This window comes from Heterodontus francisci, chromosome 6, assembly GCF_036365525.1.
Source record: "Heterodontus francisci isolate sHetFra1 chromosome 6, sHetFra1.hap1, whole genome shotgun sequence".
Taxonomy (NCBI): domain Eukaryota; kingdom Metazoa; phylum Chordata; class Chondrichthyes; order Heterodontiformes; family Heterodontidae; genus Heterodontus; species Heterodontus francisci.
Genome location: NC_090376.1, coordinates 16,575,696 through 16,587,772, shown reverse-complemented (window position 1 = coordinate 16,587,772; position 12,077 = coordinate 16,575,696). Strand labels below are relative to the sequence as shown.

The 12,077-nt window shown below is 41.6% G+C and overlaps 1 protein-coding gene across 1 annotated transcript in view; it reads right to left on the bottom strand.

The window, feature by feature from the left end:
* The window catches only part of dhrsx (dehydrogenase/reductase (SDR family) X-linked), a 259,767-nt gene that overhangs the window by 176,329 nt on the left and 71,361 nt on the right, over positions 1-12,077 (bottom strand). Inside the window, exons 2-3 of the mRNA XM_068033176.1 lie at positions 8,437-8,544; positions 71-139 (exon numbers count right to left, since the gene is read on the bottom strand). Coding sequence (XP_067889277.1) covers positions 71-139; positions 8,437-8,544 — 177 coding nt within the window. The remainder of the gene's footprint in view (positions 1-70; positions 140-8,436; positions 8,545-12,077) is intronic.

Genomic DNA, 12,077 nt, shown 5'->3' with positions numbered 1-12,077 from the left:
CGTGAATTTAATAAAAGAGCAAGATGTTACAAACAATCCAGATGTTTCCCATCAAGGGATGTAATATTACCTTTTCCATTCCCAGTTTTCTTGACAATTCTGCTTGCGGACAATTGTCCCTGTTTTTCAAGATTGCCAGCTGAAACAAAAAAGATGCACAAAACGGTTAACGCGTTTGCTGTCCTCTATTATACACAGAATGTGTGCCAGCCACTGGCAACTGTGCACTGCAGAGGAGAAAAAACTCAATGTGCCGGTTATGACTACTCACATTCATTGGCTGCTTAGCCATCCGCACAAACATGAACATGATCTGAACACCGTTGATGTCTTAACACAGCCATGATAATTGTCTACTGGATACATGAGAAGGAGCAGTGGAAGACCTGGGCTTATTGCAGAAGTCAATAAGACCTATACATCCTGGGCAACTCATTTACAAATGTCAGAGAAGGTCTTTACCAGTGCTTATTCAGTTCATTTCTGTTTGTTCGACGGATATGGGGATAAATTTTGTTTTAAAATAAAGAAACTCATTAAAATTTCATTTTTATGAAATGTAAGGAGTGCATAATAATATACAGCAGGAACCAATTCATCAGGACGCCTCATGGAAACCAATTTGTCTCAATTAATCTGTTCTTACAAGTAACATAAGTCACAATTAACTGTTCATCTTAGTGTGGAATGGATATTAAGTATTTTTCATGCGAAAATTATAAAAACAATTTAGGTATATGACTCCATGAAAGGGCACAAAGAATGAGATAAAATATATAGATTGGAACAAGCTAGATAGAAAATATAGATTGGAACAACTAAATTTGCTCTTGGACACATGAAACATAAAGAAAACATGTTCTGGTCACTTTGTAGAGCAGTCAGTGATTTTGATGTCACTGCTGTACAACTGTTTGAATGTGGCTGGATCCAATGTTTGAAGAAGTAACTAGAGAGAGGGGTATTGTAGCTGTGCCTTTGATGTTCAATGGCATTACGATCGCTGAATCCTCCACTATCAACATCCTTGAGGTTACCATTGAGCAGAAATTGAACTGGACGAACCGCATAAATGCTGCGGCTACAAGAGCAGGTCAGACACTAGGACTTCTGTGGCGAGTAACTCACCTCCTGTCTCCCCGATGACTGTCCACCATCTACAAGGCACAAGTCAGGAGTGTGATGGAATACTCTCCACTTGCCTGGATGGGTACAGCTCCAACAACAGTCAAGAAGCTCGACACCATCCAGGACAAAGCAGCCCGCTTGATTGGCACTCCATCCACCCTCAACATTCACTCCCTCCACCACCAATGCACAGTGGCAGTAGTGTGTCCCACATACAAGATGCACTGCAGCGATGCATCAAGGCTCCTTCGACAGCAAGTTCCAAACCCGCGACCTCTACCACCTAGAAGGACAAGGGCAGCAGATGCATGGGAACACCACCATCTGCAAGCTCCCCTCCAATCAACACACCATACTGACTTGGAACTATATCACCATTCCCTCACTGTCGCTGGGTGAAATTCCTGGAACTCCCTTCCTAATTCCATAATTTCCATAATTCTGTAAGTTTTAAGGTACTTGTGGATAAGGATAAGAGTAGTCCTCGGGTGAAGATGCTAAATTGGGGGAAGGCTAATTATAACAATATTAGGCAGGAACTGAAGAATTTAGATTGGGGGCGGCTGTTTGAGGGTAAATCAACATCTGACATGTGGGAGTCTTTCAAACGTCAGTTGATTAGAATCCAGGACCAGCATGTTCCCGTGAGGAAGAAGGATAAGTTTGGCAAGTTTCGGGAACCTTGGATAACGAGGGATATTGTGAACCTAGTCAAAAAGAAAAAGGAAGCATTCGTAAGGGCTGGAAGGCTGGGAACAGACGAAGCCCTTGAGGAATATGAAGTAAGTAGGAAGGATCTTAAGCAAGGAATCAGTAGGGCTAAAAGGGATCATGAATAGTCATTGGCAAACAGGATTAAGGAGAATCCCAAGGCTTTTTATACGCATATAAAGAGCAAGAAGTTAACCAGGGAAAGGGTTGGCCCACTCAAGGACAGAGGAGGGAATCTACGTGTGGAGCCAGAGGAAATGGACAAGGTACTAAATGAGTACTTTGCATCAGTATTCACCAAAGAGAAGGACTTGGTGGATGATGAATCTAGGGAAGGGAGTGTAGATAGTCTGAGTCATGTCGTTATCAAAAAGGAGGTGGTGTTGGGCATCTTGCAAAGCATTAAGATAGATAAGTCCCCAGGGCCTGATGGGATCTACCCCAGAATAGTGAGGGAGGCAAGGAAAGAAATTGCTGGGGCCTTGACAGAAATCTTTGCATCCTCATTGGCTACAGGTGAGGTCCCAGAGGACTGGAGAATAGCCAATGTTGTTCCTTTGTTTAAAAAGGGTAGCAAGGATAATCCAGGAAATTATAGGCCGGTGAGCCTTACGTCAGTGGTAGGGAAATTATTAGAGAGGATTCTTCGGGACAGGACTTACTCCCATTAGGAAACAAATGAACTTATTAGCAAGAGGCAGCATGGTTTTGTGAAGGGGAGGTCGTGTCTCACTAACTTGATTGAGTTTTTTGAGGAAGTGACGAAGATGATTGATGAAGGAAGGGCAGTGGATGTTGTCTATATGGACTTCAGTAAAGCCTTTGACAAGGTCCCTCATGGCAGACTGGTACAAAAGGTAAAGTCACATGGGATCAGAGGGGAGCTGGCAAGATGGATACAGAACTGGTTCGGTCATAGAAGACAGAGGATAGCAGTGTAACGGTGCTTTTCTGAATAGAGGGATGTGACTAGTGGTGTTCCGCAGGGATCAGTGCTGGGACTTTTGCTGCTTGCAGTATATATAAATGATTTGGAGGAAAATGTAGCTGGTCTGATTAGTAAGTTTGCGGACGACACAAAGGTTGGTGGAGTTGCGGGTAGTGATGAGGATTGTCAGAGGATACAGCAGGATATAGATCGGTTGGAGACTTGGGCGGAGAAATGGCAGATGGAGTTTAATCCGGACAAATGTGAGGTCATGCATTTTGGAAGATCTAATACAGGTGGGAAGTATACAGTAAATGGCAGAACCCTTAGGAGTATTGAAAAGCAGAGAGATCTGGGCGTACAGGTCCACAGGTCACTGAAAGTGGCAACACATGTGGATAAGGTAGTCAAGAAGGCACATGGCATGCTTGCCATCATTGGTCGGGGCGTAGAGTATAAAAATTGGCAAGTCATGCTGCAGCTGTACAGAACTTTAGTTAGGCCACACTTGGAATATTGTGTGCAATTCTGGTCGCCACACTACCAGAAGGACATGGAGGCTTTGGACAGGGTACAGGAGGTTTACCAGGATGTTGCCTGGTCTGGAGGGCATTGGCTATGAGGAGAGGCTGGATAAACTCGGATTGCTTTCACCAGAACGACGGAGGTGGAGGGGCGACATGATAGAGGTTTACAAAGTTATGAGTGGCATGGACAGAGTGGATAGTCAGAAGCTTTTTCCCAGGGTGGAAGAGTCAGTTTCTAGGGGACTTAGGTTTAAGGTGCGAGGGGCAAAGTTTAGAGGGGATGTGCGAGGCAAGTTCTTTACACAGAGGGTGGTGAGTGCCTGGAACTTGCTGCTGGGGGAGGTGGTGGAAGCAGGTACGATAGCGACGTTTCAGAGGCATCTTGACAAATACATGAATAGGAAGGGAAAAGAGGGATACGGTCCCCGGAAGTGCAGATGGTTTTAGTTTAGACAGGCATCAAGATCGGCACAGGCTTGGAGGGCCAAATGGCCTGTTCCTGTGCTGTACTGTTCTTTGTTCTAACAATACTGTTGGTGTACCTGCATCCCAAGGACTGCAGCAGTTCAAGAAGGCAGGTCACCACCACCTTCTCAAAGACAATTTGAGATGGGCAATAAATGCTGGTGATGTAGTAAATAGTGTAGGTGGGAGCAGAAAGTTCCAAAGAGACATCGATAGATTAAGTGAATGGACAAAACTATGACAGATAGAGTTCAATATGTGGAAAGTGGACCTAAGAAAGATAGACCAGAGGATTTTATAAATGGTGAAAAGCTAGGAACTGTGGATGAGCAGAGCAATTTATGGGTCTAAGTACAGAAATTACTAAAAGCTAGTGAACAGATACAAAAAGTAATTAAAAAGGCTAATGGAAAGTTGCCCTTTATCTCAAGAGGGCTGGAATACAAAGGGATGGAAGATATGTTACAGCTGGACAGAGCTCTGGTTAGAGAATGCAACTACCAATCAAAATTAGAATGCATCGTACCTATCGGATGGCAGATTAAGTGCGAATAGATAGATTTCATATATGTGCATCGGATATGTTCTGTTAAAAGGTGTGGAGTTTCAATGAAACTAAAATGGCCCAATGTTTGTTGCAGTATAAACTTCCCCAGTGTAGTGGCAACATAATTTAATGCACCTCAATACCAATTTCAGTATAACAAGGGCACTCGCACTCTGAATAAATCAACCTGCTTGTACATCCCTGCTGGCTGTCTGCTAAGTGATGCTATGATGTGTCTACCTGTCAGAAACACCAGGTGCTCCTCAGGGAACAAAAGAAATTGCACTTTTGACAAATTATTTATTTGCACTTGCTTTCAATATCCTCGGCTAATGATAAAGTAAAATCAGGAGATGTGAAAACTTGAGCCTTGTACTCCTAATATTCACACGATTGCTTAGGGCACAGTTAAGTAGAACAATCAATGCAGTTGAACATACTCAGTTCAATCCTCAGTAAATTATCTCCAAGATAAAAGTTATTATAAATTCAAAATTCATTATGAAGGCCCATCACTGCTTTCACATTGCAACTAGGGATTCGCAATAAGTGTCGGTCTGACTTATTAGGTAAATCAAACCTGTGTGTTGTATAATGAAAACATTTCCACACTCTATAGTTTTTATTAAAAACCCAAGCTTGGCATCACCTAATCATAACTGCCCAATTTACCTTGCCTTCTTTCCTAATTTTTCAACCTTTTGTTATTCCGTCATGGAATGTGGGCATCACTGGCATGGTCAGCATTTATTGCCCATTCCTATGTGCCCATGAAGTGCTGCAGTTCATGTGGGGTAGATGCACTCAGAGTGCTGTTAGCTAGGAGTCCCAAGATATGACCTAGTAATGATGAAGGAACACGATGTAGTTCCAAGTCAGGATGGTGTGTGATTTAGAGGGGAACTTGAAGGTGATGGTGTTCCCATGCACCTCCTGCCCTTGTCCTTCTAGGTGGTAGAGGTCATGGGTTTGGAAGGTGCTGTCAAAGGAACCTTAGTGAGTTGCTGCAATGCATCTTGCAGATGGCACACACTGCTACCGCTCTGTGTCAGTGGTGGAGGGAGTGAATGTTGAAGGTGGTGGATGGGGTGCCAATCAAGCGGGCTGCTTTGTCCTGAATGGTGTCGAGATTCTTGAATGTTGTTAGAGCTGCATTCATCCAGGCAAATGAAGACTATTCCATCATACTCCTGACTTTGCCTTGTAGGTGGTGGACAGGCTTTGGGGAGTTAGGTGGTGAGTTATTGGCCACAGAGCTCCCAGCCTCTGAACTGCTCTTGTAGCCATAGTATTTATGTGGCTGGTCCAGTTAAGTTTCTGGTCAAGGCCCTTCACATCATTTTCTCAATCAAAGCAAAAATAATTCTGGAACAAGAAGTGAGCTTCGTGGGAGCTGCTGATTATTCTTGACCCATGTGATATAAAACATACAGTCCTTGAAATTATTAAATCCTTTGGATACTGCAATTTTAACTGAGTCTTTTATTTATTTCAAGCATATTACTGTCCCTGTTAAATTAATGGAGTGAGGAATTTCAGACATTCATTTTCTAATATCCCACAGAATAATGTTAGGACCACAGATTTTTAAAATAATAAGAAAAGGTGATTGAGCTTATCTACTGTATTGGCTGTTTTCTCCTGCATCCTGTCTCAAGGCCTCACCACTGCCATCCAACCCCTTGTTGAACTCAGACTCTATCCATTCCTTTTCTTGAATGGTGACTAACGGGTGAGTGATTCTTTCCGTCATTCAAATATGCTCAGAAACCTTTGCTGCTTCCACTACATTTTATACATTACATTATTCAAGCAACACATCCCATTACAAAGCGCAAGTGTAAAAATGCTAGTAGCTTATTGCAGGATGTCATTCTGTGGTAAATATTTTGTCCTCATTGTGTTTAGCTCAAGGCTTAATTTATTTATACTTTTCTCCAAGTCCACATACATTGATGAGGGTTCATTTGGAATATTGTTTAGACATGATGCTTCTTTTTTTTTTAAAAAAAGACATTGATGTACTGGGGACAGTTTGTAGAAAAGTGACAACTATGATTCTGGGACTTAAAGTTATAAAGAGGGACCTACAGAAATATATAAAAACAAGAAATGCTGGAAATACTCAGCAGGTCTGGCAGCATCTGTGGAGAGAGAAGCAGAGTTAATGTTTCAGGTCAGTGACCCTTCTTCAGAACTGGCAAATATTAGAAATGTCAAAGGTTATAAGCAAGTAAAGCGGGGGTGGGGCAAGAGATAACAAAGGAGAAGGCGTAGATAGGACAAGGTCACAGAAAAGCTGACCAGAAAGTCATGGAGCAAAGGCAAACAATATATTAATGGTGTGTTGAAAGACAAAGCATTAGTACAGATAGGGTGTTAACGGACTGAAAATTGAACAGCCGCAAGTACAAACATGAAAAAAAAACAGTGGGTAAGCAAACTGAACAAACTATGAAATAAAATAAAATAAACACAAAAAAATATATATATGAAAAAAGGAAAAAGAAAAAAATAACTAAAAATAAAAGTAAAATGGGGGGCCCGTCATGCTCTGAAACATTTCTAATATTTGCCAGTTCTGAAGAAGGGTCACTGACCAGAAACGTTAACTCTGCTTCTCTCTCCACAGATGCTGCCAGACCTGCTGAGTATTTCCAGCATTTCTTGTTTTTATTTCAGATTTCCAGCATCTGCAGTATTTTGCTTTTATCTTACAGGAATAAAGTTGCTTTGATTGATGAAAAGCAGATTGAGGGGTCATAATCCAGCTCTGCAAGTTCTGAGATGCACAGATAACTTGACCTGTGAGTACAGAACCACTGGACACAGTGAATAAAGGCTGTTTGAATGAGTTACCAAAGGACTGTCAGTACCAGTGGACTATACGCTAGATGGGGTCAGCAGCTTCAGAAGAGGAGGGGGACCTTTTATGTTGCAATTACGTTCATCAAATGATAACTAAGAGCTGTTAATTAAATACTGCAGTGACTGTAGATTATAGAATAAATCTCATGTAAAAGGAACTTTTTTTTTCCGTACGTTCCTCCAATAATAAATATTCCTTGCTGCGAGTAAAAGCATTAAATGTAATAAAAGTGAATTTTGCATTTTAACTGTTAATAAGATGTGCATTGATATAACACCTCATCATTTTGAAATATCTCAAAACACTTTTGATGTGTTGTTACTCTCACTCTTAATTCCTTGCATCTTCCCACTTCTCTCCCTTCTATCAAAACCCTCCTAAGAACTGTTATTTCATTAGGGCTTTCAGCCTCCCCAGCTAAGCATTTTCTGCTTTGCCTGTTGCTCTCCTTCTCAGTGTCCACTGTTAAGCTTCTAAAGTTTATTGAGACATTTCCTTCTGCATGAATCTCCCACCATCAACATTCTGCTATTCACCATTGACCAGAAAGTTAGCTGGACCAGCCAAATAAATATTGTGGCTACAAGAGCAGGTCAGAGGTTGCATATGCTGTGTCGAGTAACTCACCTCCTGACTCCCCAAAGCCTTTCCACCATCTACAAGGAACAAGTCAGGAGTGGGTCGGAATACAGTTCTATAGCATTCATCATTTATGATTAAGTACTCCCCACATGCCTGGATGAGTGCAGCTCCAGCAACACTCTAGAAGCATAACACTATCCAGAACAAAGCATCCTGCTTGATAGGCATTCATCCACTAGCTTAATAAATCAGTGCCTCGAACACTGGTACTGTTTGGCTGCAATGTGTTCCATTTACAAGATGCGCTGCAGCGACTCACCAAGGCTTCTTTGACAGCATCTGCCAAAGCTGTGAACTTCACTGCCTAGAAAAACAAGGACAGCAGGCACATGGGAACACTACCACCTACAAGTTCTCCTCCAAGTCACACACCATCCTGACTTGGAAATATATCGTCGTTCCTTCACTGTTGGGTCAAAGTCCTGGAACTCCCCAACAGCACTGTGGGCGCACCTACACCACATGGACTCCAGTGTTTCAAGAAGGTTGCTCAACAATGATGTGCACATTCCACGAACAAATAAAAAAAAATGAATGCTATAGAACTGAAGGCTGCAGAATCATAGGAATCTCTAACAATGTGACTTCAGTTTCACACATTACCATGTAAGAGAATTACCTATTATCACATGCATTCCCAGTCTTGATAGATGTTTTGCGGTCTCATATCCGATCCCCTTGGCACCGCCAGTCACTATGGCAACCTTCCCATTCTGCGGTGGAAAAACTGCAACAAAGATAATAGGATTTTGGTCATGCGCCAGCCCTGCTTGTGTCAAACAATCACTGGAAAATAGTGTAGTGGTTATATCACTGGACTAATAATCCAGAGTCTTGCACTAATAATCCAGAGTTCAAATCCACCGTGGCATATTCAGAAGTTAAATTCGGTTTAAAAGAAATCAGTATAAAAATAATGATCGCGATTGAATTGTCATAAATATCCAACTGGTTTCATCAGGACCAGCAGTTTTGGCTACCCACAAAACAGAAGAAAATCCACTGGAGGAAAAGCCCATTTGGCCCTTCAAGCCCTCGTCAAGATAAAGTCCACCTATGATTATTCTGTGTTGGACTTCACTCCCACACCAACTACTTTGAGGAACAATAATCTCCTTTCCTGATCTATGCTGGAGAAGAACAAAATCAAGCAGTGTTGACACTTCACTAACCCACAATGCTGCTTCTGAAAATCCCATAAGTCAGGTATGGTAATGTGACAACTTTTGCTTTTAAGTCAAAACTGCATAACATTTTGGAAAAAGTACATTCTGCTGCTGTGAAATAGTGAAGAAAAGTATCCCAGCCACTCCTCCCTGTTACAAAAAAGGACATATACTCGACAAATAACAATGCAGATCAATGCATTCTACTAAAGACGCAAATCAAAAATTCAGAGCTAAGTATTCAACTAACTCATTCTTATGTCACATTTTAAAATGATTCATTCATATTTTTAAACATTGGAACTGAAGGATGATGGATCAACACGGTCTCAATAAACTAATCATGGCTGTAACGAATTTTAATGGATTCCATTTTCCTAGTTAATCCATTCTCTATGCTTTGTCAGTTCACATGAACCATTGCTTTAGATCCAGCTTCTATTTTTGTAATTTGTACAATCCATCACGCACGCTAAAACAGAACGAATTTGAACTGAATGCAATGGGACAAGCTCTCATCTCACAGAGTAAAATCAGAGCATTGAAGACCATTTGAAGTGAAGAGGTATAATTGAACGAGATCCTACAGTGAAACAACAGTCAGACAGCTAGCAGGAAAGCTGCATGTTTGAAGTCAAATTAAGACACCCTGGCCAACATAAACTTGTGCAATGTATCATCGGACCTATCAACATTTACCATATTATTAGCCCAATAGATCCCGTAAATGTAGCTTCTGAAATCCCAGGAATATCCATGCACTTTTAGAAAACCTTTTCTCCATCCCTTTGCCCCCTTTCACTCCTGGCTTTAGTTGACGCATGGTCCCATGTGTGTGAGCAGCTGTCTGGTATCTCAACAAAGGAACTATTCTTGATGTAGGCAGCTGTGGAAGGGATGCAGCATCCAACTTGCACACAGCAAGGTCCGCCAAACAGCAAAGTGATAATCAGCAGATTTATTTTTTAATTAAGTGATGGCGGCTGAGGGATAAACTGACCAGACTGGAGACAGCTCCTCTGCTCTTCATAAAAATAGGGCCATGGGATCTTTTATGCCCACCTGAGAGGGCAGACAAGGCCGCGGTTTAACATCTCATTTGAGAGACAGCACATCCGACACTCCCTCAGGACTGCACTCGAGTGTCAGCCTAGATTTGTGCTCAAATCTCTGTAGTGGGACTTGAACCCATAACCTCCAGACCCCAAGGTAGGAATGTTACATCTAGATAGCATAGTACTCTGCCATTACCAATCAGCCAGTAGGGGACCTGGGAAAACTTTTCTGCGTCTTATCTATGAAAACTCCTCAGAGGATACAAGGTACCCAAGCATAAATTTATTCATTTTAAGCTCAGACACCTTGCAGCCACAAGCATGAATCATGAGGAAATCATGAGACATGAACTATTGCAGGACTAAATGATGTCTTGATGCCAGATCAATAGCCTAATAACAGGTTTCAGTTGATTTCAAAACTGGAACATTGCAGGATGTATGAGGCATAATGATTTGCATATTGGATGGAACAAGGCATCACCAATTCTCAATGCATGGCTCCCAATATAGAAGTGGTACTTGTGGGTTGGTGAATTGTGTCAGCTTCCACTGATGAAAAGAAACAAGTGAATGCAGGAAATCACAATAAAAAAAAGACAATCTTCAAAATTTACAGACTGATGTTCATCAGAAACAGAATATAGAACTGACATGTTTACATAAGAAAATAAGAAATGGGAGCAGCAGTAAGCCATTCGGCCCCTCAAACCTGCTCCATCATTCAACAAGATCATGGCTGATCTGATCTTGGCCTCAACTCAGATTTCCTGCTTGTTCCCATAACCCTTAACACCACTATAGTTCAAAAAGCTGTCTATCTCTGCCTCCACAGCTCTCTGGGGTAGAGAATTCCAAAGATTCATGACTCTCTGAGAGGAGAAATTTTTCCTCATCTCTGTCTTAAACAAGGGCGGCCCCTTATTCTGAAACTATGACCCCTAGTTCTAGAGATTCCCCCATGAGGGGAAACATCCTCTCAGCATCTACACTGTCAAGCCCCTAGAATCTTCTATGCTTCAATAAGATCACCTCTCATTCTTCTAAACGCCATTGAGTACAGGCCCAACCTGCTCAACATTTCCTCATAAGAGAACTCCTTCATCTCAGGAATGATAGATCCCTCCTAAAATATGAATGTTTCTTTCCTTTCAAATGTTATTTGACCTGTTTCAAGTTTCCTGCATTTCTCGTACTTCAATTTCCTTCTTTTTTTATAATCGTATCTGTGCTATTGTCTATTATTTATCAGAAACATCACAAGAATTTCATGATTTGCATATTTTCCTTTTGCTGAAGCCTGGAGAAAAGTTCAGAAAAACCATCAAAGAAACATGACAAAACAAAGGAACAATAACAGGAAAAATGGAATCAGCCTTGGATCAGTGGCCATATTCCTACCTCTGAGTCACAGTCAAGCCCCACTCCACATACTTAAGCACATAATCTAGGAGAACATTTCAATGTAGTACTGAGGGAGTGCTGCACTGTTGGAGGTGCTGCCTTTCGAATGCAACGTTCAGCTGAGGCCCCGCCTGCCCTTTCAGGTGGATGTAAAAGATTCCATAGTACTACCTAAAGAGCTGGGGAATTCTCCAGGCCTACATTTATCTCTAATAACACAACAACCAAAATGGATTAACTGGTCATTTGTCTCATGGTTGCATGTGGGATCTTGCCACATTTGCCTACAAAACAACAATGGCTGTACTTCATTGTCTATGACGTGCTTTGAGACATTCTAAGGATGTGAAAGGCACCAGATAAAATGCAAGTTATTACTATCTTTAGGAACTACGGAACAGGTTTTTTTCCTTCCCCAATTTTCTCTCCTCTCCTTTAAGTACAGCATTCTGCTCGGTACAGTTCATAGGTGCCCTCTGGTACCTGAATAAAGTATAATCATAAAGTAAAATCATATGTAATCCTAAATAGTGAGCGCTAACAATATATTGACTCAAGGGTAAATGGATGCAATATGATTATTTTAGATGTAAAATGTAAGAACATGAAAACAGGAGCTGGAAGGAGTTGGCCAT